The following is a 23,721-nucleotide window of genomic DNA, read 5'->3' on the forward strand; positions in this document are numbered from 1 at the left end:
GTCATCAAAAAGTGCAAGCCACTTTCAACACTTTAGGTTGGTCAATCATTTGTAAAACTGGACTGGCCATTAGTATCGATTTTTGAAAACTATGGGAAATTTGCTCAATTGTGACTTTTGGGCCCAATGCAAGTAGTCAGTAACAATAATAGGGACCTTCAAACCGAGGTAGGGCGTTCCCCAATTGCCCACAAAATAATCATCTTTTTTGATTGGACGTTTATTTTATGACACTCGTGTTAAAACCAGTTGAGTTGTTTTGAAGGAAGGCATTGAAAATAGAAAGAAAGAATGGTGTGATTTGGTTTGATTGATGGCCCGTCGATTCTGAAATGCCTAAAAGGCATTGCAGGGGCGTGCACAGGGTGGGGCCAATAGGGGCATGAAGGGGGAGGGGGGGGGGAAGCCACCGCAGCGGTGACAGCGTGCCTTCGGCAAACCAGGGGTGGTTCTGGGTTGCCATGGAGACGGTGGAGTTGGCTTGACATGTGCTAATGCTAACGCAGCCGCGTGACTTGGAGGTAGCCAGCGAAGGGTTAAACGGCTCCGTGAGGAAAAGGAGGAGGAGGATCAATGCGTCAGATGCTCCACGGCTTTCTTAGGAACATGATGACGAGGATGAAGATGATGATGAGGATGATTATCTCGTTAAGCGGTAGGGGAAAAAAAACAAAAAAAACCCAAAAAACAATTCTCTTTGTTTTGATGATGACGCAGTCGCGGGAGGCTGGCGCGCGCCCGCGTTTGTGCGCGTGCGGCGTTTTGGCGAGAGTCTTGACATGTCACATCTTCACCATCATCATCGTCATCATCATCATCATCATCATCATCATCATCATCGCTTGCATGCATGCGATCGTTTGGCTGCTATGTGACATCAACATGTCAGGTCAATGATGCTATGCTAAAACATTTCATGACACCAAAATCAAATGTCACTCAGCTGCTAACGTTAGCATATTTGCTAGCAAAATCAAGCCTAGCTGTTTATACTACCAAGTCACTGTGACGTCTTCATTGTCATCGTCATCATCATTATCCCAGCAGTGATATCACCAGCAGCTGTGATGTCACTGTTACACCATCATAGCAACGGTGACATCACTGCGATGGCACTCTCCAGGTTGCCATGGTGACTCACGAGGATGAAAGCAAAGGAGCAAAGCGGATGTCGGAAACATCGGAGTGGGAACAAACAGGCTCCGCAAGTGCTACTTTCCTTTTGGCCATCCCGACAGACGTCATGTGGTGCGCGCATGCTCCATCTTGACGTCGTCGTCGTCAACGCAATTCACATTGGGCGGCTTGCAAGAGGTTTTTTTTTTATAACTACTCGTATCTTGTTCTTAAGAAAGCTTCTTTCATCAACAGCTCAAAGACAACAACTTCTGCGCTAAATATCCAACTGACCTCTGACTTGTTCAATCAAGTGACGTCTACGTCACAAGTCCTCCAACAATAAAGACCATTTTAGTCATTTTACCATGCACCAAAATGAGACCATGTGTCACGTACTGTTTTAGCAAATGTTAAATAGCTAAAAAATACCAAACTGAGACTCGAACCCGGTTCTTCTCTGCAAAAGACTAAGCGCTAACTTAACTGAGCTAACCGTCCAGTAACAATCACCATCTTCATTTTTAGTTGGGGTTAGGTTAGGACGAGGCTTGTACAGTACACATTACACCCACATGGGACACTAATGGTTGAGATTAGGAAAAGGCACAAAAACATGTAGCCATCACGAACAAAATATGTAGTCAACAGTACAACTGGATGAATAGCTCAGTTGGATAAACACTCGTCTTTGGACCAGACAAACTAGTTTCGAAACGCTCTTTAGTATTTTTGCGCTATTTAACATGAGCGCTAGAGGGCGCTAAACTAAAATACGCAACACTTGGTCGTAATTTGGCACCTTTTGAAAACGACCAATGTGGTCATATTGGAGGACTGTCTTCGACGTCAACCTGCGCGTAACAAATGTTTGTAAAGCGTCACGATAATCGAAACGATCAAAACAACCCAAAAAAATGCCCGCATGGACGACAGCGTGCGCTGCCATCACGAAAGCAGCGGCGATGAACAATTTCTCTGGGCTCCTCCCCTCCCCAGGTGCGGCGACGTCTTGAGAAGACCCCCGGGCCGGGCCCACCATGGCGGACGGAGACCCCCCGCAGATGGAAGGCAACGCCCTCCTTAAAGCCGTCTTCCAGGGTAAGCTGAGGCTGAGCCGTCTGCTGCTGGAGGGCGGGGCCTACGTCAACGAGGGCAACGACCTGGGCCAAACGCCGGTGGTGGCCGCCTGCCTGGCCGACTACGAGGACCCCCGCGCCCGCCTGCGGATGCTGCGCTACCTGCTGGAAAAGGGCGCCGACCCCAACATCCCGGACAAGAGCGGCAGGACGGCCCTGATGCACGCCTGCGCCAAGCACGCCGGCAAGGAGGCCGTGGCCCTCCTGCTGGACAACGGCGCCGACCCCAGCCTCAAAGACTACTCGGGCTGCTCCGCCCTCATGCACGCCATCAACGAGGGCGACCGCGACACCCTGCAGGTCTTGCTGGACGCCTGCCGGGCCCGAGGCAAGGAGGTCATCATCATCACCAGCGACACGTCTCCGTCCGGCACCAAGAAGACCAAGCAGTATCTCAATTCTCCGCCGTCCCCGAGCGTGGTGGCGGACAAGGCGGCGTCGCCTGTGTCCACGCCCGCCGCCTGCATGTCGCCGTCTGACGTGGAGATTGCCACCTCATCTCCGGCGGACAGGCGACAAGACGGGATCTTCAGCTTTCCGCCGGCCTCAACGTTTCCGCTGCCCAGCAGCCGCCCTCAGGGAGAAAAGAGAGCGCCGCCAGCGGCGCCTCGCAAGCTGCTCAAGAGGCTCAACTCGGAGCCTTGGGGCCTGGTGGCACCCCTGGCCTCTGCCGGGGCTCCTCAGGAGAGGGTCCGGGGCCATCCGGAGGAAGCGGAGGCCGTATGCCGTTTAAGTCAACGAATCAACGGGCTGTGCCTGACCGAGCCCGCCGGGCCTCTCTTGTCGCGCCGACACAGCATCGAGACTCACGAGCCGAGTTCGCCGAAAGTCGCGGAGGACCGCGCGGTCCTCGCCCCCTCCTCCTGGGCCGACAAGGTCCAACAGCACCAACAGCACATCCTGTATTGCAGGAACCCGCCTCCGCCGGCAGAGTCCCTAGAAACCGCCGGTGTGTACGTCTGCGCTCATCCCAAAGTGATCCGGACGGAGCACTTTGAGGCCGACGGCCACACGGGCCCCAAATCCATCCCCGGATCTCCAAACTGCGGGCGGGCGCCGGTAGAGCGGAGGAGGTACAACACGTCCCCGCTTTCGCAGGTCGCCAGCTCGTCTCGGGAGTCTCTGGAGAACGTCCCCAACTCGGCGTCGCCTGCGGCCATGCGCCGTCGCAGCCCCGGACTCCTCGAGCGCCGCGGCTCCGGGACCTTCCTCCTGGACCGCGTATCCCACAGCAGGCCCGGTTTCCTTCCGCCGCTCAACATCAACCTGCAGAGAGCCGTCCGGGATATCCGCTCCAACAGCAAGCCACCGTCGCCGGTCCACGGCGCTCACAAGATCCTGGTCCCGGTGGCGCCGGCTTCGCCCAAACGCGCACCCGACTTCAAGAACAAAAAGAAGCTGATCAGGCGCCACTCCATGCAGACGGAGCAGATGAAGCAGCTCTCCACATTCCAGGAGATTCTGACCGAGAAGGTCGTCGACTTCAACGGCGACTGACTTCTTCATGGGACTGGGCCAGGTGGGCCTTGGCCCTCGGGGGGGGCAATTCTGCTGTTCATTGAGGGGACTCGCGCTTAACTCGAACTGAACGACAGACAAGTTATTTCTTTCCTTGCCATGTTTGCTCATGTCTGTTGCACCTTTCGATAGCGTGGATGTTTATGAAAGATTCCTCTCAAGTATTTGACGACGTGTACGTTGAATCCGGTCCACGTAGTCTCGGTCTGAGCGTTGATGCATGCATGTGATCTTGTGACCAATCGGTACTGGCGTTTTCTCGTGGGGCCTCCGTTGCTTTTCTGGGAGTAACGGAATCGTGTCGCGAGATTTCATGAGTGACAAGTCGCATTCCAAATATGAATCGCTGTCACATGACCGCAAAAGACAATCTGTGGTGGGGGGAGGTGGAATAAAAATCCAATTCCAGGTCGAAGCAAGCCTGAGCCAGCCACCCACTGCCAAGTCTTGAGCATATTTCCAATGTGGTCGGCCGGCATGTGCCACTTGGAAGAGTTTGGGAGGAAGACTTCGTTTGGAACCGCACGGTCCCGAAAAGCCACCACACAGGGCGGACCCGGACCCAGGCCAGTTTGAGCTAGAACGGGTACAGCAGAAAAGGGGCTTCAGTCAGAAGCGGTGCCAGAAGGGAAGGGGCGGGGCTAAAAAGAGGTCGCCACCCCTCGCTGCTGCACTGAAATATTTTCAAGTTCTACTCCACACGAGATTGATTGATTGATTTGCGCTATTGATTTTTCTGCACATGCTCGTTTGTTTCTCTTGGCTAGGGGGCGCTAAAAGCAACAAACCGTCACGCTTGCTTCCATTTGTTGAAAGTGATTTTGCTCCCACCAGTCGGTCTTCGCAATCCATCGTGATCATCTTTCTTCATATTGACAAGCTCAAGTGGCCTCGCACACGCTAGCATTAGCATTAGCAATCTGTCAATGTGCTGCTCACATCAATCACACCATGTGTTGTCTTACACAAGATATTTATTGACAAAATAAAGATGAAATCTGCATATATGATAAATCAGAGTTGAGATTTCCTTTCATTTGTTGAAGAACTTTTTGTTGAGGAGGAAGACGAGCAAGTTGACGTTGACTTTGGCTTTGTTGAACATCTTAATCACCGCCACGCCGTCGTACTGCAGCTGCAGGAGGTCCTAAACGCGCACATTTGGTATTGATGGATGGATCGATTGATCGATTGCCGGCTTAGCTCGGCTACCTGGTATTTGATGTGGAATTCTTCCATGTCGACGCCGAGGAAGCGAGCTTTGACCAGGAAGCTTCCTTTCTCGGCACCGTTGACGATGTCAAAGAGGACGTTCTTGAACCTTCACACCAAACAGACCAATTATTATGGGATGGCGCACAACTCTTACGTCCGTCGCACCGCAATTCAGCATGTAAAACTCATTAAAAGTCATCTTTTTTATTAATTAATTCATTTATTTTTTAAACACGGCACATTATATGTATCATTTTTCACATTTTTATGATGATGATGATGATGAGCAGTTCATGTTAGCGATTGCTGACATAATATTCGAGTTTTTGCAAAAGTGCATGGATGAAAAGTGCTTTGTATGACTTCAATTAGCTTCGTCAGAGGTCAAAGGTCAACATGCTAACAAATAAGATTCGATTAGCTGGTCTGTTATTCACACTGAGCTGTACATATGACTTGATAGCCGATAGCCCATACAGGCCAGTGAAAGCCGTTGAAGTCACAGGGCGGCCATCTTGCTCCTCCCACCTCGCCAGCAGACTATTCTATCAACTATACGCTATATTTACAGATGAGACATATACAGCTCTTACAGTCAGTAGAAGGCCGGAGACGGAGAGGGGGGCGGGGGGGTTGCTCACTATTTTTTAACAAGTAAAAAATAAAAATAAAAAAATAAAATAAAAAAAATAAAAATTAATGAACAAGTGGACGGTATGTGCTGCTTTGAAGACCCCCTTTTTCTTTTATCGCTCAGTTCCTTCGACCCCAATATTAGATTTGGCAGAGACATCTTTTGTTGAATTATGGTTATAATTCTTTAATTAAAAAAAAAAAAAAAAAGAAAAAAAAAAAGAATACAAGTTTCCTCCTGAACTAAACATCATTGGGCATGTAATTTATACATATAAGGCAAGTTGTCAAATGTCTGAAGTTTATGTTTCACAAATTGAAAAGATGATTTCTACTAAGTACTGTCTCAAATATTCGATACTGTAAATGTATCGGATGGTATGGTGAGAAACGTTTTTTGGGAGGAGCAATATGGCGGCCTCACGACCTCAAAAGTCTTGGCCCATGGGCCATCCAGTCGGACATATAGATCAGTGTTCCAACTTCCTGAATCAGGCTTCTTGAAAATGGTGCTTGGGTGCTTGTGTTCCTTGTGAAAATATGATGTGGGGACGGACCAATCGCATCCATTTGTAGGAAATAAATATCCTAAAAGCTGTTTTGGGTCGATAGTAAAGCAATATGACATTCCACAAATTGAAGATGACGTGACGCGTGTTTTTGTGAGGGTGCGCGCATGTACTGACTGTGTGTGCGGCAGGTCGTGGATGTCGACGAGGACGCCTTTCTGGTGCAGTCGCGCGGCCGTGTAGCTCACAACAGGAACCTTCTTCTTGCCGTCGGTCGTTTTCTTATCGCCGGCTCGGCTGCAATGCCACAAAACGGACGTTGGGCGTGAGGGAGGGCGGGGCTTCGGCGGAGAGTCTTTTTTTATTTTTTAATTATTTTTCTTTTTCTTTTTTTTCTTTATTAAACCAAAGAATAAGTACAGATCAGGATAATGATTTGAACAAAAGCTTCGGAGGAGAGTCACTTACGCATCGGCCGTCAGCTTGTCCAGACAGCAAGTGATGTAATGTGCATAGTAGTCGGCCTGCTGGCCGAGGAAGTCGCTCTTGGTGCGCAGGCCGCACAGAGTCTGACCCAATTTGACGAGCTCCGCCCCTCGGCGCTGCCGGCGCACGCGTTGGCTGCGAATGTCCTGTGACGGGCGAGAAACGGCATCGACTCGGCGCTGAGGGGAAAGCGGAAGCGTGGTGTTACCTGCGCAATCATGCAAAGGATGCGCTGATGTCCGCGCGTGGCCGGCAGGACGCCCGACGCCTCCAGACGGCAAACGCTTCTGCTCATCTTGCGCTTCTTCTCCTGCAGGCTGAGGGCGGCGCCGGACGTCCTCCTCTTCATTCGGTCCGGCGTGCGCGCGTCCTGGAGAGCGCGGTGACGCATCAGCTCCTCATGACGCATTTCCTGTTTACACAAGCGACAGTCAGCAATGCATCCCGGGAAAGCGCCAGGCCGCACGCCACAATAAGGCAACAATGCGTCATTGGATTCGGACCCGATGAGGAAAATGTGATGACTGCAGCCAACTCATCAAAATGACAAATTGTCTTTGTGAGAAATATTTGCCTCATTTTCAGCAAACTATCAAATGAATGATTCCTATGAATAACCTCATTTCAACAAGACGAGATGTGTAAACGGCAGACAAACAAACGAGACGGGAATGGCGGCGCTGTCTCCAGTTTGCCGATTGACTCCTTCTACGTTTTTCCAGTCAGAAAGGCGCAAGACAAACGGCGGGACACAACATCAAATCAAGCGTCTTCTTTCTTAAAGCAATTGTGGAATGCCCCTCGCCTCGCCACCGCCGTTGGCACAAAGATGAGGAGAAGCGCAATCTGACCTGCTCGGGTGACGCAGCATGTGCAAGGACGTCGGCGAGCGTCTCTCCCGCCTGCGTCCGGATCACGTCCGCCATCAGCTGCTTGGTGCTGAAAATAAAAGCGTCGTTAGCAGCGTCCGCCGGTTAGTTCGCGTGGTAGGTGGAGCACGTACGAGAGCAGCAACGCGCCCGCGTCGGCCGAGTCTTCGGCACGCTCGTCCAAAACTTCAAACTTGTTGGTGAGCGTCAGAGAAACTTCCGTCTTGCTCCAGGCACACTCGCTTCCCGGATCGGCTGACAAACACAATCGACAAGTCGGTGTCACTGTCATCATCATCATCATCATCCAGCAGATGGCGCCAGTACCTGCCGCCGTGGTGATGTTGGCGCTCCCCACCAGCTCCTGCAGGCTGGGAAGAGGACCCACTTCCGCCAGCACGAGTCTGAGCGGGTCGCCGGGCTCGGGACACAAAGCCTCGCGATGTTCCAGCAACAGCTGCAAGCCAACACGACACGTCACGTTACGTCATGTGACCGAGCGCCAGCCAACTGAATCTGGCCCACATACGTACCTTGTGCGTATGGACGAGCTCGCCCAGCGAGATGCGGATGAGCGGGCGGCTGACGATCAGCGTCTCCGAGTACTCGTCGATCCCGAAGCGCTCCGACGGATCGGGAACGTCGCACGCTCGCCGCACAAACTTCCTGCCGTGGCACAACATCACGCGTCGTTATGCGGTCGGAGACAGCAGCTGATACGACAACAAACATTCGTCTTCGCCTCATTGGCCTGTGCGTGCATGTTTGGAAATCACTTGGTATAGGTCAGGTTGATGAGTTTTCGGCAAAATGTGAGACACCTTGAATGCAGCGAGAACAAAATGGCACCCGAGCTAAGGAAGATGCAAAAGTGTCAAGAAGTTGCCAGAACGCAAAAGTGGCTCACCAACCTTCTTCACACTCATATTGTCAACTTCCAAATCAAGATTGACTTACATTTTTGGAATGACACAAATTGAGAAGATGTTGACATTTATTTTCAAGAATGTTTGTGGCCTGACATTACTTCAACACTTTGGAGATTTAACGCTTCCTCATTTGTCAATTGGGAGCAGTTGAAGACGCTCCACTTTTCTTTTTTTTCCCCCCCAATGCTGCATATGTGGTAATGTTTCTGAGCACTCCAATCACGTCAGTCGGCTAACGCGAGGATTGGCTCTATGATGTACAATTAGGGCGGGTCAATGTTTGCCGAATTTGTTTTTGCAAAAAATTGTCCATTTGAAAATGTGCATCCAAATAAATAGCGGCGGGCGGCACATCAATTCTTCCAAAGTGTTGCCTTCTCTGCAAATGTTTAGGTGAGCAAATGTGGCTGCTTGTCAAGACGTATTTTTTATTTTTTTTGCTCATCCCGATGCACAATTAAAATGTGAGCGGGTAAAAAAGCCAGTTGGCGGAGTGTGCTGTTGAAGTTTGCGTCGTGACCTGAAGGTGGCGTGCGCGCGTGCCACGTAGCGGTTGAGCGCCAGCGTGTGCGGCCCCGTTCCCAGGAAGGGCTTGTCGGCGGCGGCGCGCTGCAGCAGGCGGGCCGCCGAGCCAAGCAGGTGGCGCTGCTCCGGCCGCAGGCCCCCCGCCGGCGCCCCCGAAGGCTCCAACACGTGGAAAGCGTCAGGCGCCACGATGGCGGGGTTGAGGAAGCGGTAATACAGCAGGTTGCACACCACCTGGTCAACACACAAGGACGGACACCGATTATGATCACATTCGATGGCATCACAAAATGTTTTCATTTCAAGTCAAAAGCCGCCGGAAAGGCTTTGTCACTTTACGCAACAACACTTGATGAAGTCTTCTCGTCTCAAGCACCAAACTTCCCTCAGGCGAGCCGAGCCGTCCGGCTGCCATCACTTTCATTTCATTTCAATGTCCGTTGGGTTCGGGTTGACCCAAAGTAAACCCGAACCCTGAACAAACGGCAATTTTGAGCAAACATCTTTTGGCATGGCGAACGAAAGGCCACACAAGCCCGAGTTTTCTCACGCGACCCCAAGCAAACATGCAAACGCTGCGCAGGAAAGCCAGAGCTCGGATTTGAACCCGTAGCCCGTGATGAGCGAGGCAGACGTGCTGACCGCTTGCCATAATCGACAATTTCATTTTATATGACCTCATAACGGGGCTGATTTCTCCATCAATGGAGATGATGCCACGGACTTCCGACTTCCGGCTTTTCCACACATCAGCGCCGTTTCCGGTCAGTGCTGGCTGCGTTCCAACACTCGCATCCCGACCACTGCGCACCCCCAACAGAGCGCTCCCGCTCCTGCCCAGGGCATCTCAGCAATCTGAAACATTTGTGACAACTGAGATCGACACACTGGGCACAAAGTCAGAGCGCAAGCCCACACTGCGCAAACCGGAACCGGAATCAAAGCTTAAGTGTGGAAACCTGGAAGTAGTCTCACTTCCTTTGCGGCATATACCCCATTGATGACATCATGGCATTCCCATGCACATGACGCAATGGCACAGAGGAGGCGGGACTTCCGACTTCCAGGTTTCACACACTTGCACTTGTTCCGGTTGCCGTTTGCGTGGTGTGGGCCGCGTCGCGTCGCGTCTCTTGCGCCTTTGCACGCTCCTGTGGATGGGTGTGAGTGCGTAGTGTGTCCGTCTCAGTTGTCCCAAGCATTTCAGAGAGCTGAGATGACCTGCGTGCTCATCGGCAGGAGCACGCGGTAGGGGGGCGCAGGCTCGGGGGAGCGAGTGTTGGGACGCGGTGGTTGGAAACGGCATGGGTGTGTGACTTCCGGAAGTCCAAGGCGTCTAGCCCATAAGAAAAGTTTTGCGATGACCTTGTAGACGTCGTCCTCGCCGGCAGCGGGAAATTTGTCCCTCAGGGCGTCGCCAAGAGCCTTGGCGGTGTAACGCAAGCCGTACCTGCACAAACGCAAGCGTGAAAATGGTGACGAGGGGGGAGGCGGCAGCAGTCGCGCCGGCCGTCAACTTACGGCAGTTTGTTGACGTTGGAGGTGATGGCCTGGAGGATTCGCTGGGTCAGGTTGCACAGGTTGACCACGCCGATGTCCACGCGGCGGCGCACTTCCGCGTGAGACAGCGCTTCCTCCAGGGAGACGTCATAGGGAAGAGAACTGGCGGGACACGAGCGGTGAGCGGGCGTATAGCGGGTGTCTAGCATGGACAAGCACGCGCTCAGACCTCTTCAGTCCGCTGCGGCTCTCCGTCTGGTTGATCCAGCTCTTGTAGACGTCCAGGGGGTCGGTCTTGACATCAAGGTCGCCGTCCGCCAGGACGTCGCGCAGCGCCGGACCCACAACCTCACGCAGGATGTTGCACCCGCCCTCATGCCGGTAGAAGTCCACCAGCATCTTGATGAAGACGGGGTTCCCCCGGGTCACGTCCTGGGGCTCCGTCACCTTGCACCTGAAATGCAGCAGGCTCGTCAGCACGCCGCCCCCTAGTGGAGGCCTTCAAATCAGAAATTCCTTCACATTCCAAATCAGACAACAGATTGTAAACAACATTTGCAGCTTCAGCAGATTCCATTATTTCCATTTCAATCCAAAAGGTTGGGCTTGCATTTGAAGACAATTTGACAAGTCTGGCATCCTTTCAACTTTTTGCACTTCAATTCCTCACTCAGTTCCTAAACTGCGTCATTATTGTTTTTATGATTATTATTGTTAGAGCTGCTTGAACCAATGTCAAAAGGCTTGAGGTCAAGGGAGGATTGAGGTGGCGGACATGATGCAGAGGAATTTCTTGCAGCCTGTCATGCATCATGATGATGATGATGATGATTTGGTCTTCATGTGGACGAAAGTCAGCAAGTCCAGTTACTCTTTACATTTTCACTTTTCACAGCACACATCCCATTGACGAGGATTTGCGCACACCTGATCTCAAAGTGCATGGCCTGCGTGAAGAGACGCAGCAGCAGGAAGGCTTCGCGACGGTCCGCTCCAAAGTTGAAGAGGGTGAAGATCAACATCTGCACGAAGGACGTGCAGCCGCTCGCCGGCATCAGGAAGATCAGCTGCGCCAGGTACGACGGCCGCGTCTGAAACAAGACGTCACGCGTTGAGCGCACGCCGAATCCAAAACAGGCCCCCCCCCCACCGTGACCCACCTGGAGCAGGTAGAAGAGGTTCTGGTAGGCCTCAAGTCTGCGCCTGCGCTCCCGGCTCAGCGCCGTCGGCCCTTTGCTCCTCTCCACGTCCATCAGTTCCGACAGTTTCTCCTTGTTCTTCTTGGTCAGCTTCTTGCAGTGAGACGCCACTTCCTGCGGGAGGTGCACAGGTAAGGCGCCGGCGGACCGAGGAGGCGCCCGTCTGGTCGGCCTCTCACCTGCAGGGTGGCCCTGTTGCGCACCAACAGCCCGATCTTCAGGTCCATCAGGTCCAGGTCGGCCTCCAGCTGCCGGTTGAAGCGGATGGTGCGCACCACCTCCTGCTGAAGACGCGCCAGCTCCGCCTCCTCGCTGATGTCGTCCTCGCCCAAATCGAGCAAGTGGATGAACTTCCTCAGCACGCTCAGGGGGGGCGGGTCCAATTGCACTGACACGGGAGCAGTCTGTTAACATCAGTTTAGGCTCTGCACGTTTGTTTGCGCACCTCAGACCATTTGGAAGCTGGGCTGGGAACAAAAAGGGGCTTGGGAAAAAAAGTGGCCGACGCAAAAGTGCATGCGTCCAAGCTATTGGAATCATTTTTTAAAACATATTTGCACCACCTGGAAGTTGCCGGAGGGGCCGCTAATATTTAATATTTGGTGTTTCCGCATGGACACTTATTGGTGACGAACTCCAGTTCACCACGACCAACTAAGATGCTTCTTCGGGTTTGTTTGTAGTCTCTTTCGACTAAAAATTGAGAAAATGACTTACGTTTGGAACAAAACAATCCACCTCAAAATCACCAAATAAATAAGAGCTCGAATGAATTTCTTGGCAACAAACAGACACATGTAAGATGGCGGCCCCATGTGTGTCAGCAGCAGGAAGGTGCCGGTATCTGCGGTTAAACATCGACAGGCATGAAAACGGCTAAGGGGTGAAAGAGGTGAGAAACACTTAGACCAAAATGATGTCCGTTCATATTCGTCGGGCACTCGTCAAATAGGTTGGGGGCACCGCTGGGACGGCAAAATTAATGTGAAAGATTTTCATGCCCGCATAGACCAAAACTCAGTTTTTGTTTTTTTTTCTCCTCCAAGTAGCATGCAGGCGAGCCATTTGCCATAAGGACCATTATATTGCGCTTTTACGCCACCAAATGTGCAAAAACCGAGACAAACTGACCCAGTTGGCCACAACGCACTTCACAACAGACGCAAGGGAGTTTGCAAAAACGGACGCTGGTGGTAGAAGCAAAGTCACTTTGTGACGTTTATGAATTTGAATGGGTTGGAAGCAAAGAAAAACATCCTGGAGCATAACGGAAGTTCTCTGGAAAACCTTTCCGTTAGTATGCTGCATCAATGGCCATTGGAGGCTTAACGCAATATGTTTGAACGAGACAAGTTCATACACGTCAGCCTTAGGAAACATATGATGAAGATGAAGCGCTATCGAAGTGCATTCATATTTTAATCATCGCTAAGCGACTCGAGTTTTGAAGAAGTCATTAATGACAACACTCAAAAGTCATTAATGAGAAACACTCAGCAATTCTCAATTCTTTGCTTTCATTTATTTGCTGAAATGTATCAAGACTTTTCATCCCCAACTGTTGATAGTTTTTTTTTTGTTAATAGTAATAATAAAATTGTTCTATCGTTGTGTTGAAGTGTTGTTGATACGCCACCTTGTATATTCTGGGAGGTTATGGAGTGGGGTGAAGCCGCGTTGAGTACGAAGGTCGCAAAACGTGTCAAGAATCACCTAACCTTTAACCTTTGGCTGACCTTGGCCTAGCGCCCGCTCAGAGTACTTACCCAGCATTCTGTACTCGGCCCGCGCCCGACTGGCTCGGAAGAAAGTTTGGATCTTTATGACGGCGCCCACCTGTGGAAGCACACGCTTGCTAAAGTCAATCGGTAGTTAAGGTGACTTGGTCAGCTTCCTTTCGAGATGACACTGTCACCTCCAACCATCTTGTCTGCGTCTCATTGGCTGCTGTGTTCATCACGTGCACACTCACGTTTTGTCGGAAGAAGCTCAAGCGTGCGAGATATTTCCTCCTGGCCAAGCACATCCTCACCGAGGCTTGAATCTGAAGACAAGCAACAGCAGTCATGTCAAATGTAAAATGGTGCACGTACGTCCGCTCCACAATTGCTGACAAGATGCCAAGTAAGGAAGCGCTCTAAAATCCAACTTTAGGCACTGTATCGCCCTCTGGTGGGGAGCACAGATACTGCAATGAAGCAAAGCATGACATCAAACTTGCCAGACATTTGGCGAGCGCATGTACGAGACATGGTGACGCCTCACCTTGACCGCCGCCCTCCAGTTTTGGTGGAGGAAGTGCAAGCGCCGTTGGTACGCCCTCTGCTGGACAAACCTCCTCCAGTGAGCCTGAAGACAAAACGCTGGTCAGTCACGGGAGACGCAAGTCACGCCAGCGAACGCTCATCACCTGGATGAGGACGACGGCGCGGACATGGCCGTACAGGTAACTGCGGCGAGCCGCCAGCCGGCGGCGGGTGAGGAATCCTCGAACGGCGGCCTGCAGCCGGACAACCAGCGCCGTGTTGTCGGCCCAAAACTCTCGGCGCCGCTGCGTCGCGCGCACGCTGTTGACCACTTCCTGCGGGCGAGCCAGGATGAGGAAACGACAGAGGCGGAGCCGCACACATCTCATGCAACCGGGCCTCACCTGGATGTCGCAGCGGTCCAGGAACACGCTGTTGTGGACAAAGTCGGGCGGCTCCTCCCATGTGCCGTCCAGCTGGCGCAGGTGGAAGAAGAAGGCGGAGCCCTCGTACGTTGGGATTCGCACCCACGGACTCTTGTTGTCTCCTGCAAACGGGTGGCAGTCTGAGTGGCTGACCTGTGACCCCTGGCCGCGTCAAAGGCTTCACGTCACCTGCGCTGGCCTTGCGCTGCAACAAAGAGGCCAGCTGCTGCTGGTACTCAGCGGCGCAACGGCGCATCACGCCCTGCAGCGCCACCTCTGGCAACGACAGCACGCGCAGCGTCTGCGCCGCCTGATTCTCCTTCACCGCTTGATTGACGGCTGCCACCGACAGACACACTGCACGCAAGCAGGAAACCCACATTTTATTGGGGGGGAATACCATCCCAAAGAGAACAAGTCATAATAAAAAAAAAAAAAAGCTTTGAAAATATTTGGATCCCTCTCACATAACTTTCTAAAGGCAAATTAAAGAGATTGCATGAATATCAACTATCAGCGAGTTGACGAGTGACGGCCGACTTCCGTTCCTATGCTGGCAATGTATTGCCAATTTCCACAAGTCAGATTTCACCGTTATTTTCATCAAAATATAGTCATTGTACAGTCATTTAGAAAAAAAAAAACAATTGTGCGACCCCGAATGGCAAAAAAACAATATTTGGTGTTTGTGCACGGCCATTGGTTGCTGATGGATAGCAAAGCGGAGCTATTGGAAACTTCAACACGAGTCGACCTGCTCGATGGACGCCCGTTGCTGGAGGGAACAATAACAACAACAACACATCTTGAAAATGTCATTACTGTGAAAAAGAACTATGATTGACGGGCGCCGTAAAGTCAAAAGACTGTAAGTCGATAAAAGTTTGATATGTAAAAGCATCCTTTTTGATGAATTGTGTCAAATGACTTATTTTATTTCTTGCTTGCTGGTTAAAAAGCTACTCATTTGGATTTATGCTATTCAAAAGTCAATATAAATTAAGACGAGAAAAGAAAAAATAATAATTAAACCGAAAAAGTGTTTCAAATAGGTCATTTTATTGCAAAAGCAGACAAGCTGAAGAAAATCTTTTTTCTTTTCAAATAGTCCAAAATGTTGACATAGCTACTAAATGAATGATCTTTTGATTGATATGACAACATGACTGCAATTGATGCTTATGGTTTTTGCCTCTGGTAAGCTTTTGTGTTTGAATTCTTCTACCCCCCAAAAGTGCAAGCAAACAATCATGTGACAGACTCACGCTTCAAAGCTTCCCGAGTCTCCCGATTGGCTCGTCTGACCGCTTCCTGGATGTCAGCCAACCGTAGCTCAGCTCCCGCCTCTTTGTTCAGCTGGTTGGAGAACACATGACCTCACGTTTAGTGCGGGAGGGCTGGCCACTTAAGGGATGGATATTCAAATCTAAATGAATCAAAACTCCAAATGCTCAACTTCCGTGCATGTTGAACACCTGATTCGTTTTTGACAAGTCCAAAAATGATGGGCTAAATATATGCAACTCATTTAATTCTTTGCACACAAATTGTGGCTCTTCGTGCTGTATGTGCGATGGCCTACAGGGGCAGTGTGGTACCGTGCATGTATATAGAAGAAGAAAGTTGTGATTGAGCTCAGTTCATTCATGACGTAAATTTTCCACAGATTGGGAAGAATTGGACCAATGTTAAGACTGTGTTTGTGTGTGTGTGTGTGTGTGTGTGTGTGTTGGGGGGGGAGGACGGGGGTGGGGGGGGGGGGGGGGGGGGCGTTGCATGTGTGCATGTGTGAATTTGCTTGACGTGAAGGAACATCACTCCCGGAAGTCCACTTCCTATTAGCATGTCAACGGTATGTAACATTGACTTTAGCATTAGCACTGGTGATGTTTAAAAAAAAAAAAAAAAAGGCGGCGGGTCGTGTATTGAAATGTGCTACATGTGGAATTGTTTTTTGTTTGACAGTCAAGTCCAACTGAGGTGTCATCAAACAGCTTCAAGGTGGCTCAGGAGCGGCACACAAACTCACATGCCACATGGTGCATTTAGGATGCTTTCACAATGTCGGCAACATGCACGTGCAACATTCGACACGATGATGCTTTTTCTTTGAGTCGACCGTTTTGAAGACTGTGAGAAGCCAAAATCAAAATCCCAAATGAATTTTCCAGCCCTGGTTCATGCGCATGCGTGCGCTCACCTGAGCTTTCATCAAACGGAGATATCGGCCGGCGTTGGCAGGCAGGACATCCTCCACGCCACTCGGGGGCAGCAGCAGCGCCGAAAGCAGCCGCCCGGCGTCCGCGCTCGTCAAAGCCTCGTGAACCGCTCGCAGGGCCAGCATCTCTAAAGGGTCAGAGGTCACGCATGTTGATTGAGGCCATTAGCCTAGCTTCCTTAGCATGTTGCCTTTTGTGACGTACGCTGATGTTGTTCGTTGGCCAGCTTGATTCCCTCCTCGAGTTGATTCCATGTCAGCGCTTCCGGGCCCGCTGACGCTTTCATGCCGCACAGGTACGAAAAGTACCTGCAGTGGGGTGGGTGCACGTTCCTCACTGTCATCATCATAATCATCAACATCCCTTACTTGTCCATCAGGGCGTGGTCCACATGGGTCAATCCCAGCGAGGAACTGGCCAATAAGGAGCCGAGCTGCCGCAGGTTTCCCGCCTCCAGCGCCTGATTGACCAGCACCACGGCCGACAGCATCTCCACGGCAACAAACAGCTCTTCCTGCTGCAGCGCCCCCTGCAGGATGCACCGCAACATCACCTGCGTAGGTGTGTGCGTGCGTGCGTGTGCGCATACCTGGGCGGTGTGCATCTGCAGCAGCCGCAGCTGCTGGTGATAAAGAGACGCCGCACACGGGAAGACAGATGGCAGCTGCAGGTCAGAGCACATCAGACAGCTGAGCGTGTGTCGGGGGTCGTCGCCTCGCAACGACTGGTTCACGCTGTCCAATGCCGCCCACCCTGTAACGCAAACGCAGTCACACACGCGCAAGAGGACACATCCGGTTTGCTGTCTGACTCACCGGCTACAGAGGCGTGGGCTTCCCGATTGGCAGCGTCTACCACCTCTTGAAGCTCGTCGCGCTCCAGCGGCTCCTGAAGGCGGCGCAGTGACACGTGCCGTCAATCATGTGATCAACATCTATTGCTAACACGATTGCTAGGCTGTTAGTAGTAAGTTTTGCCAGGCAAAGCAGCCAAAAGCTTTACAAACAAAACAAAACAATCCACCTGGCCGAGTTGGCTGGCCTTGTACAGCAGCAAGTCAGTCTATTGGTGCAATACGCTGGCCCCGCCCTACCTTCATATTGCCAAGTCACTCCCGCCGAAACTCGCCTCGGAAAACATCAACTCGGGGCTGCTTAAGAAGCGAAAAGTTGCGCGCATCATTTGTTGTTTGGTCTGTGCTGCTTCTTTCATCCAACTCGCTTTGTCCGCTCAAATCGGGAAAAAATAGCAGCAAAATTGACGAGTCCACGTGGGCAGCTAATCGCGGCGGCAACGTGAGCGAGCGGCATGATGAGCGCCCCCTGCTGATGATTTTGCACACAGATGGCCGCAATGGCAACTTTTGGACGTTTGGAGACGAGAGTGAGCAAAATGAAGACGAAGGTGGGCCATATTCACAACATGCTGATTGACTTGTGCAACTCAGCAATTGTAGTCCGGAAGAACATCTTGTGCAATTTCATAATGAAAGCCTAACAAAGTATTGACGTCCTTGCGGCATGACCCGCCATCTTCCTGGGGGATCGTCTTTGATTGCTCATTGGTGCTCGTGTCGCCCACATGTGACGTCTCCATCCGGGGAAAAAGCTAGCAACATCTTTTCAAAATTGTTTGTAACAACTTCTCACTTGGATCGCATGAGATGACGTACCGGCGCTTTTGCGTGTCGCTGGGCCGCTGCGAGCTCCAGGTAGCAGCGGCCGTTGTCGGCGAGGACACCCCCGAGGGCCAAAGACGGCAGCTGCAGAGCCCGCACAAGAGCCCGCTCGTCGGTGCCATCCAGCGCTTCATCCACCAGCTCCACTGCCCGCCGCACTGCACACACGCACGAGCACCTTAACTCTTGCGCCATCCCGCGTTACGGTCAGAACACTCACCGTTGACCGTGTTGATGATGTTCTGGATTTCTCGGCGAGTCAGAAACTCCTCGTACAGATCTTTTTCCATCAAGGCTCCGCCCTGAATGGGACAAAATTCACCATTATTACCCAACAAGTCAAGCGGCACGACACTCACCAGTATGAAGCAACATTTAACAGAGCACCAGTTTGGAATCGTGCCTGCATCTTCGAGAGTTGCCGTGAATACAGAGCGGCATTGAAAATTGGAGGGAAGGTTGCCGGCCACGCTCGTGTCCGCTCGGCGGCGCCCGCGAGCTGCACTCACCCCGCCGGCCGCCCGCTGCGCCTTCCTTCGTTTGGCCTGAAGCAGCGTCGCCTGGTAGACGCTCATCAGCTCCTCCTGCAGGCCATCCAGCTGAGCGTTGGGGTTGCGCAGAGCCTCGGCCGTGGCGCCGACGTCGCGTCTGTCCACCGCCTCATTGATGGCGATCACCGCCGCGTGCACTGAAGGGACGACAAGAGGGTGTTTGGCAAATGACGCAACTCCAGTGGCAGACGGGCAGAGAAGAGCACATTTTGGCTTATTCGCCGCTCTGTCGTGCAGACTTTTACAAAATCAAGTACCCGAAAGGAAACATCCAACAAATTGAGTGAATGATTCCAAATGGCTTTTGGTCGTTTCATCCTTTCGATGGAAAAGACTTTTGTAGCGATATAGTGAGGAGTTTGACACAAATGGTCAGTCTGGCTGGAACAAGGTCAGATTGACAGTTGCAAACATTTGTCAGATTTCCGCAATGCAAATGCTTCTTTTATACGTTGCATGATTTTGTCTTCCGCTTGACAAAGCTAGCAAAAGAGCCGACTGCGTACCTGTGGCCTCGTCCAGCGACATCTGATTAGACAGAATTCCTCCAATCTTATGGAAGGCAGGAAGCTGCAAGCCGTATTTATCCAACTCCAGCCGCATGTTGTTGATCTCCTCCACTTCACATTACGAATATGTCATCAGCACAGAGGCGGACTGGCGGATCTTCAAATTCTGACAAACAGGATCCACGCTTACCTGTAAACTTCACCTTCCCGCAAAGGTCGGTGATCTGTGGAGCCAGGCCAAGTCTGTACAGGTACAAACTGCGCGCACACACACACACACACACACACACACACACACACACACACACACACACAGGTAAGGAGGGTCGAGTTTCAGTTGAGTTTACTTGTCCTATTCTAGGAAAAGTAGAAAAAGTCCATTCCAATTAAATGAAATGTCGATTTGTAGATGAATGAAAGACAACAGCAAGAGAGAAGTACAGCTGGGAGATTAGTTGTGTTGTTCCGATATCGATATTGCATTAAAACAGTGGTATCAGTATCGGTGAGTACTCACAAGTAACATGCCGATAACATTAATTCCAACACTAATATAGGATTTTGGATGCAGATCTTGTGTCTTGCTCGTGCACGACATTCACTGATATGTGACATGTTCACTGCATGCCGATCTAAGATATCCTATTGGCCCTTGAATGCTCTGAACCATTGGCATGACAGCTTTTTCATGTTGAGGGAAAAAAACCTTAGGTATCGTATGGTATCGGCCGATACTGCAAAGCTGGCTAATGGAATCAGTATCGGGGGCAAAAAACGGTATCGGAACAACACTAGAGATTAGGGAATAAACAAATCATCATCAAGTTAAGATGAATACAAACAATGATTCATTGATTTCATTCATTCACTCAACTCCTCCATCCACCACCCTTGCACATTGAACACTACGAGAGGTCGTGATGAGGGACCTTGATGCTGTGTATACAGCGGACGCAAAGGCAACTTTTGCCGTTGAGCCACATTAGCCGTCCAGCCGCAGCTGGAGGGGATGCGCACATTCAACTTGGGCACGGAAGGGGACACAAACATCGACTCAACTATCCCGATATGACAGCAGGGTCCACTCCAAATCTCTCTACCTTCGGGAAAATCCATACCTGAAATTGAATATACGATCACGCGCCCGTAATTGAAATACGCAAAGTGTGGAATTGTTTTTGTTGTGTTGTTTTTCGTTTGACAGTCAAGTCCAACTGTGGCGGTATTGTGAAACAGCTTCAAGGGGCGGCAGACGAACATAAACGTCACATGCCAGGGACAGCTAAGTAACAGACGGCTAATCAGACAGCTAGCAAGGAAGACAGCTAAGACAAGGAAACTAACAGAGTAAGGAGAAAGCGACTGACGGGCAGACGGACGTCACCTGAGTGCATGGATGCAATAAACAGCTCTTGGCATGTTCTTCTTGTCGTAAATGTCGGTGGTTTCCGGATGGAAGATCTGAACAAGAACAAAAAAATAAATAAAAATTACCAAAACTAAACTAGACAGGCAAAAAAGGACACCGTGTGCTGTGAGGCAGTGGTCTCACGTTTGGCATCGTTAACGTTACTGTAACGCAATGCTAACGTTTGGCTACATTCAGGGCCTGCCCAGCCTAAAAGCAGGCCACTAGAGGACCAACCCCATTTTATATGTTGTAGGTTCTATTGTAACCGTATGGCATGGTAAAAGTGTGGTGGACAAGCGAGCAGTCAGGGCCAAGCAAGTCCATTAGAGTGTGGAAGTGACGCAATGGAAAAGGCTCTTTCCCGTCTTCTGGCCTCTGCACGCTGCTCTGCCGTTAGCAGTTGGTTACTCACCGACGGCAGCCCAAGCGCCATCATGGCGTCTCTCCAGTGGTTGATGTTGTCTGTGTGACGAAATTCAACACCCACAGCCTGAAAAAGGCGATAAATAAATGTGTCACACATTCACTCAAGTCATTTTGGGATTAATTGCACTCGTCTGAGTCATTTGAATGCAACACCTTAACAATTTTTTCACAAGAAAGAGATAAAAAACAAAAAAGTGTCTCTCTCTGGCCAGTAGTTGGCGCCACACTGTGCCAGTTTGACACTTTGGCACACATCACGTCCCAGAAAGAAAGAAAGATCTTTATTCCAAGTGGAAACGTATGCATGCCATACCTAAAATGGAAGCGGTACTTGATATTGGCGAGTGTGAATATCGGTAGCGATTACGCCAGGAAGGAAAAGGACGCCACCTTGTAGCGCAGCTGTTCCGAGTCGTAAATCTTCTTAAGAGGAACGACGGCGGGCGCAAAGCGATGGGCCAGTTTGGCCAGAAGGACGCCGTTCCGCAACGCTTCCTCCAGCTCGCTGGGAGCGGGAAGCTCCTCCCCCAGACACGCCTCCATCCACCTGTGGGGGGGGAGAGACGCCATTGGCCCAGAGTGAGCATGTGATCCCTGCTCAGCTTTCGCTTGCGTGTCAACGAAACGCGACACACGTGTGCTTGCTTGTTGTGTTGCCGTTCTCAACAGTGATTGCACATTGCCATTTCCTAGGAATGTTCTACAAGTGCTCATTTACTAACAAAAACAAAAAAAGAAAAATATTTCCACTCGTAGAGGCCAAAATGCTGCATATTGACACGTTTGGGTTTATCGGAACGTGCAATCGTTGATAATTATCGTGAGAAATGATTAGAAAAGAGGAAATGAATCTCATTTGTTATTATTAATAAGAGTCATTTGCGCAAACGTGTCATTTCAGTAGTGTGTTCTTCATTTCCCCCAGTTGGTGTTTTTCATCATGTGGGGTCAAGATGGTTCAGGGTCAATCAATGTTTGAATGAATTTTTGTCAGCTGGGTCTGGACTGTGAAGCCCCAGGAGACTCTTTTGGAATCAAATGAATGTGACTTTCGAATTGACATTAAGATGGCGGACACTAGACAGAATGAAGAAATGAGCAGCCGACCTTTTTGCCTCCTCCAGCCGACACAGGTAGTGATAGGCCTCGTTTTGGAGCCGCTGCTCGTCCATCTGCTCGGCAGTCAGACGCCCACCTGCACGCACGCCGCACACAACACAAATACTTGACAAGCTCGTGTTCAGTTTGCAAGTCAACGTTTGACCACCTGCCACCAGGAAAAGTGCGCTGCCTGGACCCACACTTGGGAGCGGGGCGGTAGCCCAAAAAATATCCACCTCTTCATTTGTTATGACATTGATTGAGCTCAGCTCTTCAACATCATTCTACAAACGTGATTTGCTACAAACATATGATACCATTTGCCCGGATCAAGTTATTTGGTGAAAGGGCTGAAATGCTAACAAGATAGGCAGTGCTTATTTTGCCGTGAATGGCACAAGTCCACGCCAGTGAACGTGTAGCACCTTGTGGAGTAGTGGGTAGAGCGGTCGCGCCGCCTTTTTATTGGCCTTAATTTTGACTGCATTTCTTGCGGCCAGTCGGGAGTTGTGAACGAGCCTTTTTGTTTTACGTATTTACTCGCAAATTGAATATTTGCTGCCATGGACTGTTCATGCTGTCGTGACGGAGCTGGATTTGCTCTGTTGAGCAATTGACCACATTTAAAGATGTCGAAGGTGCGATGGCAGCATTTCAAGAGACGTAAAGCCTGTTCTGAAGGTTAGGGTTAGGCTTAGGTTGGTATGTACGGTGGCAAAACAAACTGAGAACACAGATGGGAGTGAAGCAAGGCAGGAACCACGCACAGTGCAGGACTCACGGCAAAATAAAATAAATTCTGAGCGGCCGACACAACACATTACGCTAAAATAACCCATTGACAGTCAACCTACTGTAATCACGGTAAAAATTGTCGATTCACGCCAGGCCTAGAATATATCGCTCTGGCGGCATGACCAATCAGAGCCGTTCACGGCCAAATAGCGTCGGTCACGAGCTGCCGATCACGGCAAAATAGCCACTGCCTTCATTTACATAAATAAAGCAAATTACGAAGGCAGCTTTGCTTGCTGCAAGTCAAAATGTGTTTTGAGGAACAAAACAAACAAATTGATCACGATCAGTCGTCTTTGTGGTTGACATTTTCCTAGATTGCGTTACAAGTCCGACTTGCTGTTCCCACTTGGATGGGATACAGCATTAGACGCATTTCCACAAAAGGCACATCATCTCGAGTACGGTCTCAATTAAATACCAGGACGTAACAGTCGCATTTCTATATCATGTCTGATCATGTGAAGAAGTGACAAAAAGATTGTCCACTCACAGTAACTCTGGGCGCTGGTTTCCGCCATGTTTGACGTCTTCCCTTCCCCACAAGCAAAACAAAGTCAAAGGTTTTTTTTCGAACAAAGTGAACCTTTTCCAAGAAATTAACAGCGAGCGCGACGAGCAAACAAATTGACAGCAGCGAAGCAACAGCTGAGCCAACTACCTAAGTCGGCAACTTCCGGTTTGGGTTTGAAAGCTGGCGCCTCTCTCTGATTGGCTGGCAG

At 50.6% G+C, this 23,721-nt stretch overlaps 2 protein-coding genes across 2 annotated transcripts; one reads left to right on the forward strand and one right to left on the reverse strand.

Moving 5' to 3' along the window:
- Positions 1–407: 407 nt before the first annotated feature.
- ankrd34a (ankyrin repeat domain 34A) lies at positions 408–4,899 on the forward strand. Its single transcript, XM_077526333.1, has 2 exons — positions 408–655; positions 2,116–4,899. Exon 2 carries the CDS (start codon positions 2,157–2,159, stop codon positions 3,750–3,752), a length of 1,596 nt encoding a protein of 531 aa, XP_077382459.1. The 5' UTR covers positions 408–655; positions 2,116–2,156; the 3' UTR covers positions 3,753–4,899.
- iqgap3 (IQ motif containing GTPase activating protein 3) lies at positions 4,730–23,686 on the reverse strand. Its single transcript, XM_077526332.1, has 38 exons — positions 23,493–23,686; positions 22,211–22,298; positions 21,494–21,650; positions 21,090–21,167; positions 20,651–20,727; positions 19,457–19,524; positions 19,264–19,377; positions 18,716–18,894; positions 18,427–18,508; positions 18,201–18,364; positions 17,344–17,416; positions 17,118–17,281; positions 16,897–17,057; positions 16,733–16,836; positions 16,510–16,655; positions 15,575–15,665; positions 14,499–14,666; positions 14,289–14,431; positions 14,049–14,219; positions 13,904–13,987; positions 13,611–13,682; positions 13,405–13,474; positions 11,818–12,026; positions 11,600–11,752; positions 11,367–11,530; positions 10,669–10,893; positions 10,461–10,601; positions 10,305–10,389; positions 8,935–9,173; positions 8,019–8,151; positions 7,813–7,942; positions 7,620–7,740; positions 7,468–7,555; positions 6,825–7,028; positions 6,599–6,762; positions 6,308–6,427; positions 4,986–5,094; positions 4,730–4,920 (listed from the first exon to the last, which is right to left on the reverse strand). Exons 1-38 carry the CDS (start codon positions 23,518–23,520, stop codon positions 4,807–4,809), a joined length of 4,881 nt encoding a protein of 1,626 aa, XP_077382458.1. The 5' UTR covers positions 23,521–23,686; the 3' UTR covers positions 4,730–4,806.
- Positions 23,687–23,721: the final 35 nt, after the last annotated feature.

This window comes from Festucalex cinctus, chromosome 7 (assembly GCF_051991245.1).
Source record: "Festucalex cinctus isolate MCC-2025b chromosome 7, RoL_Fcin_1.0, whole genome shotgun sequence".
NCBI classification, from domain to species: domain Eukaryota; kingdom Metazoa; phylum Chordata; class Actinopteri; order Syngnathiformes; family Syngnathidae; genus Festucalex; species Festucalex cinctus.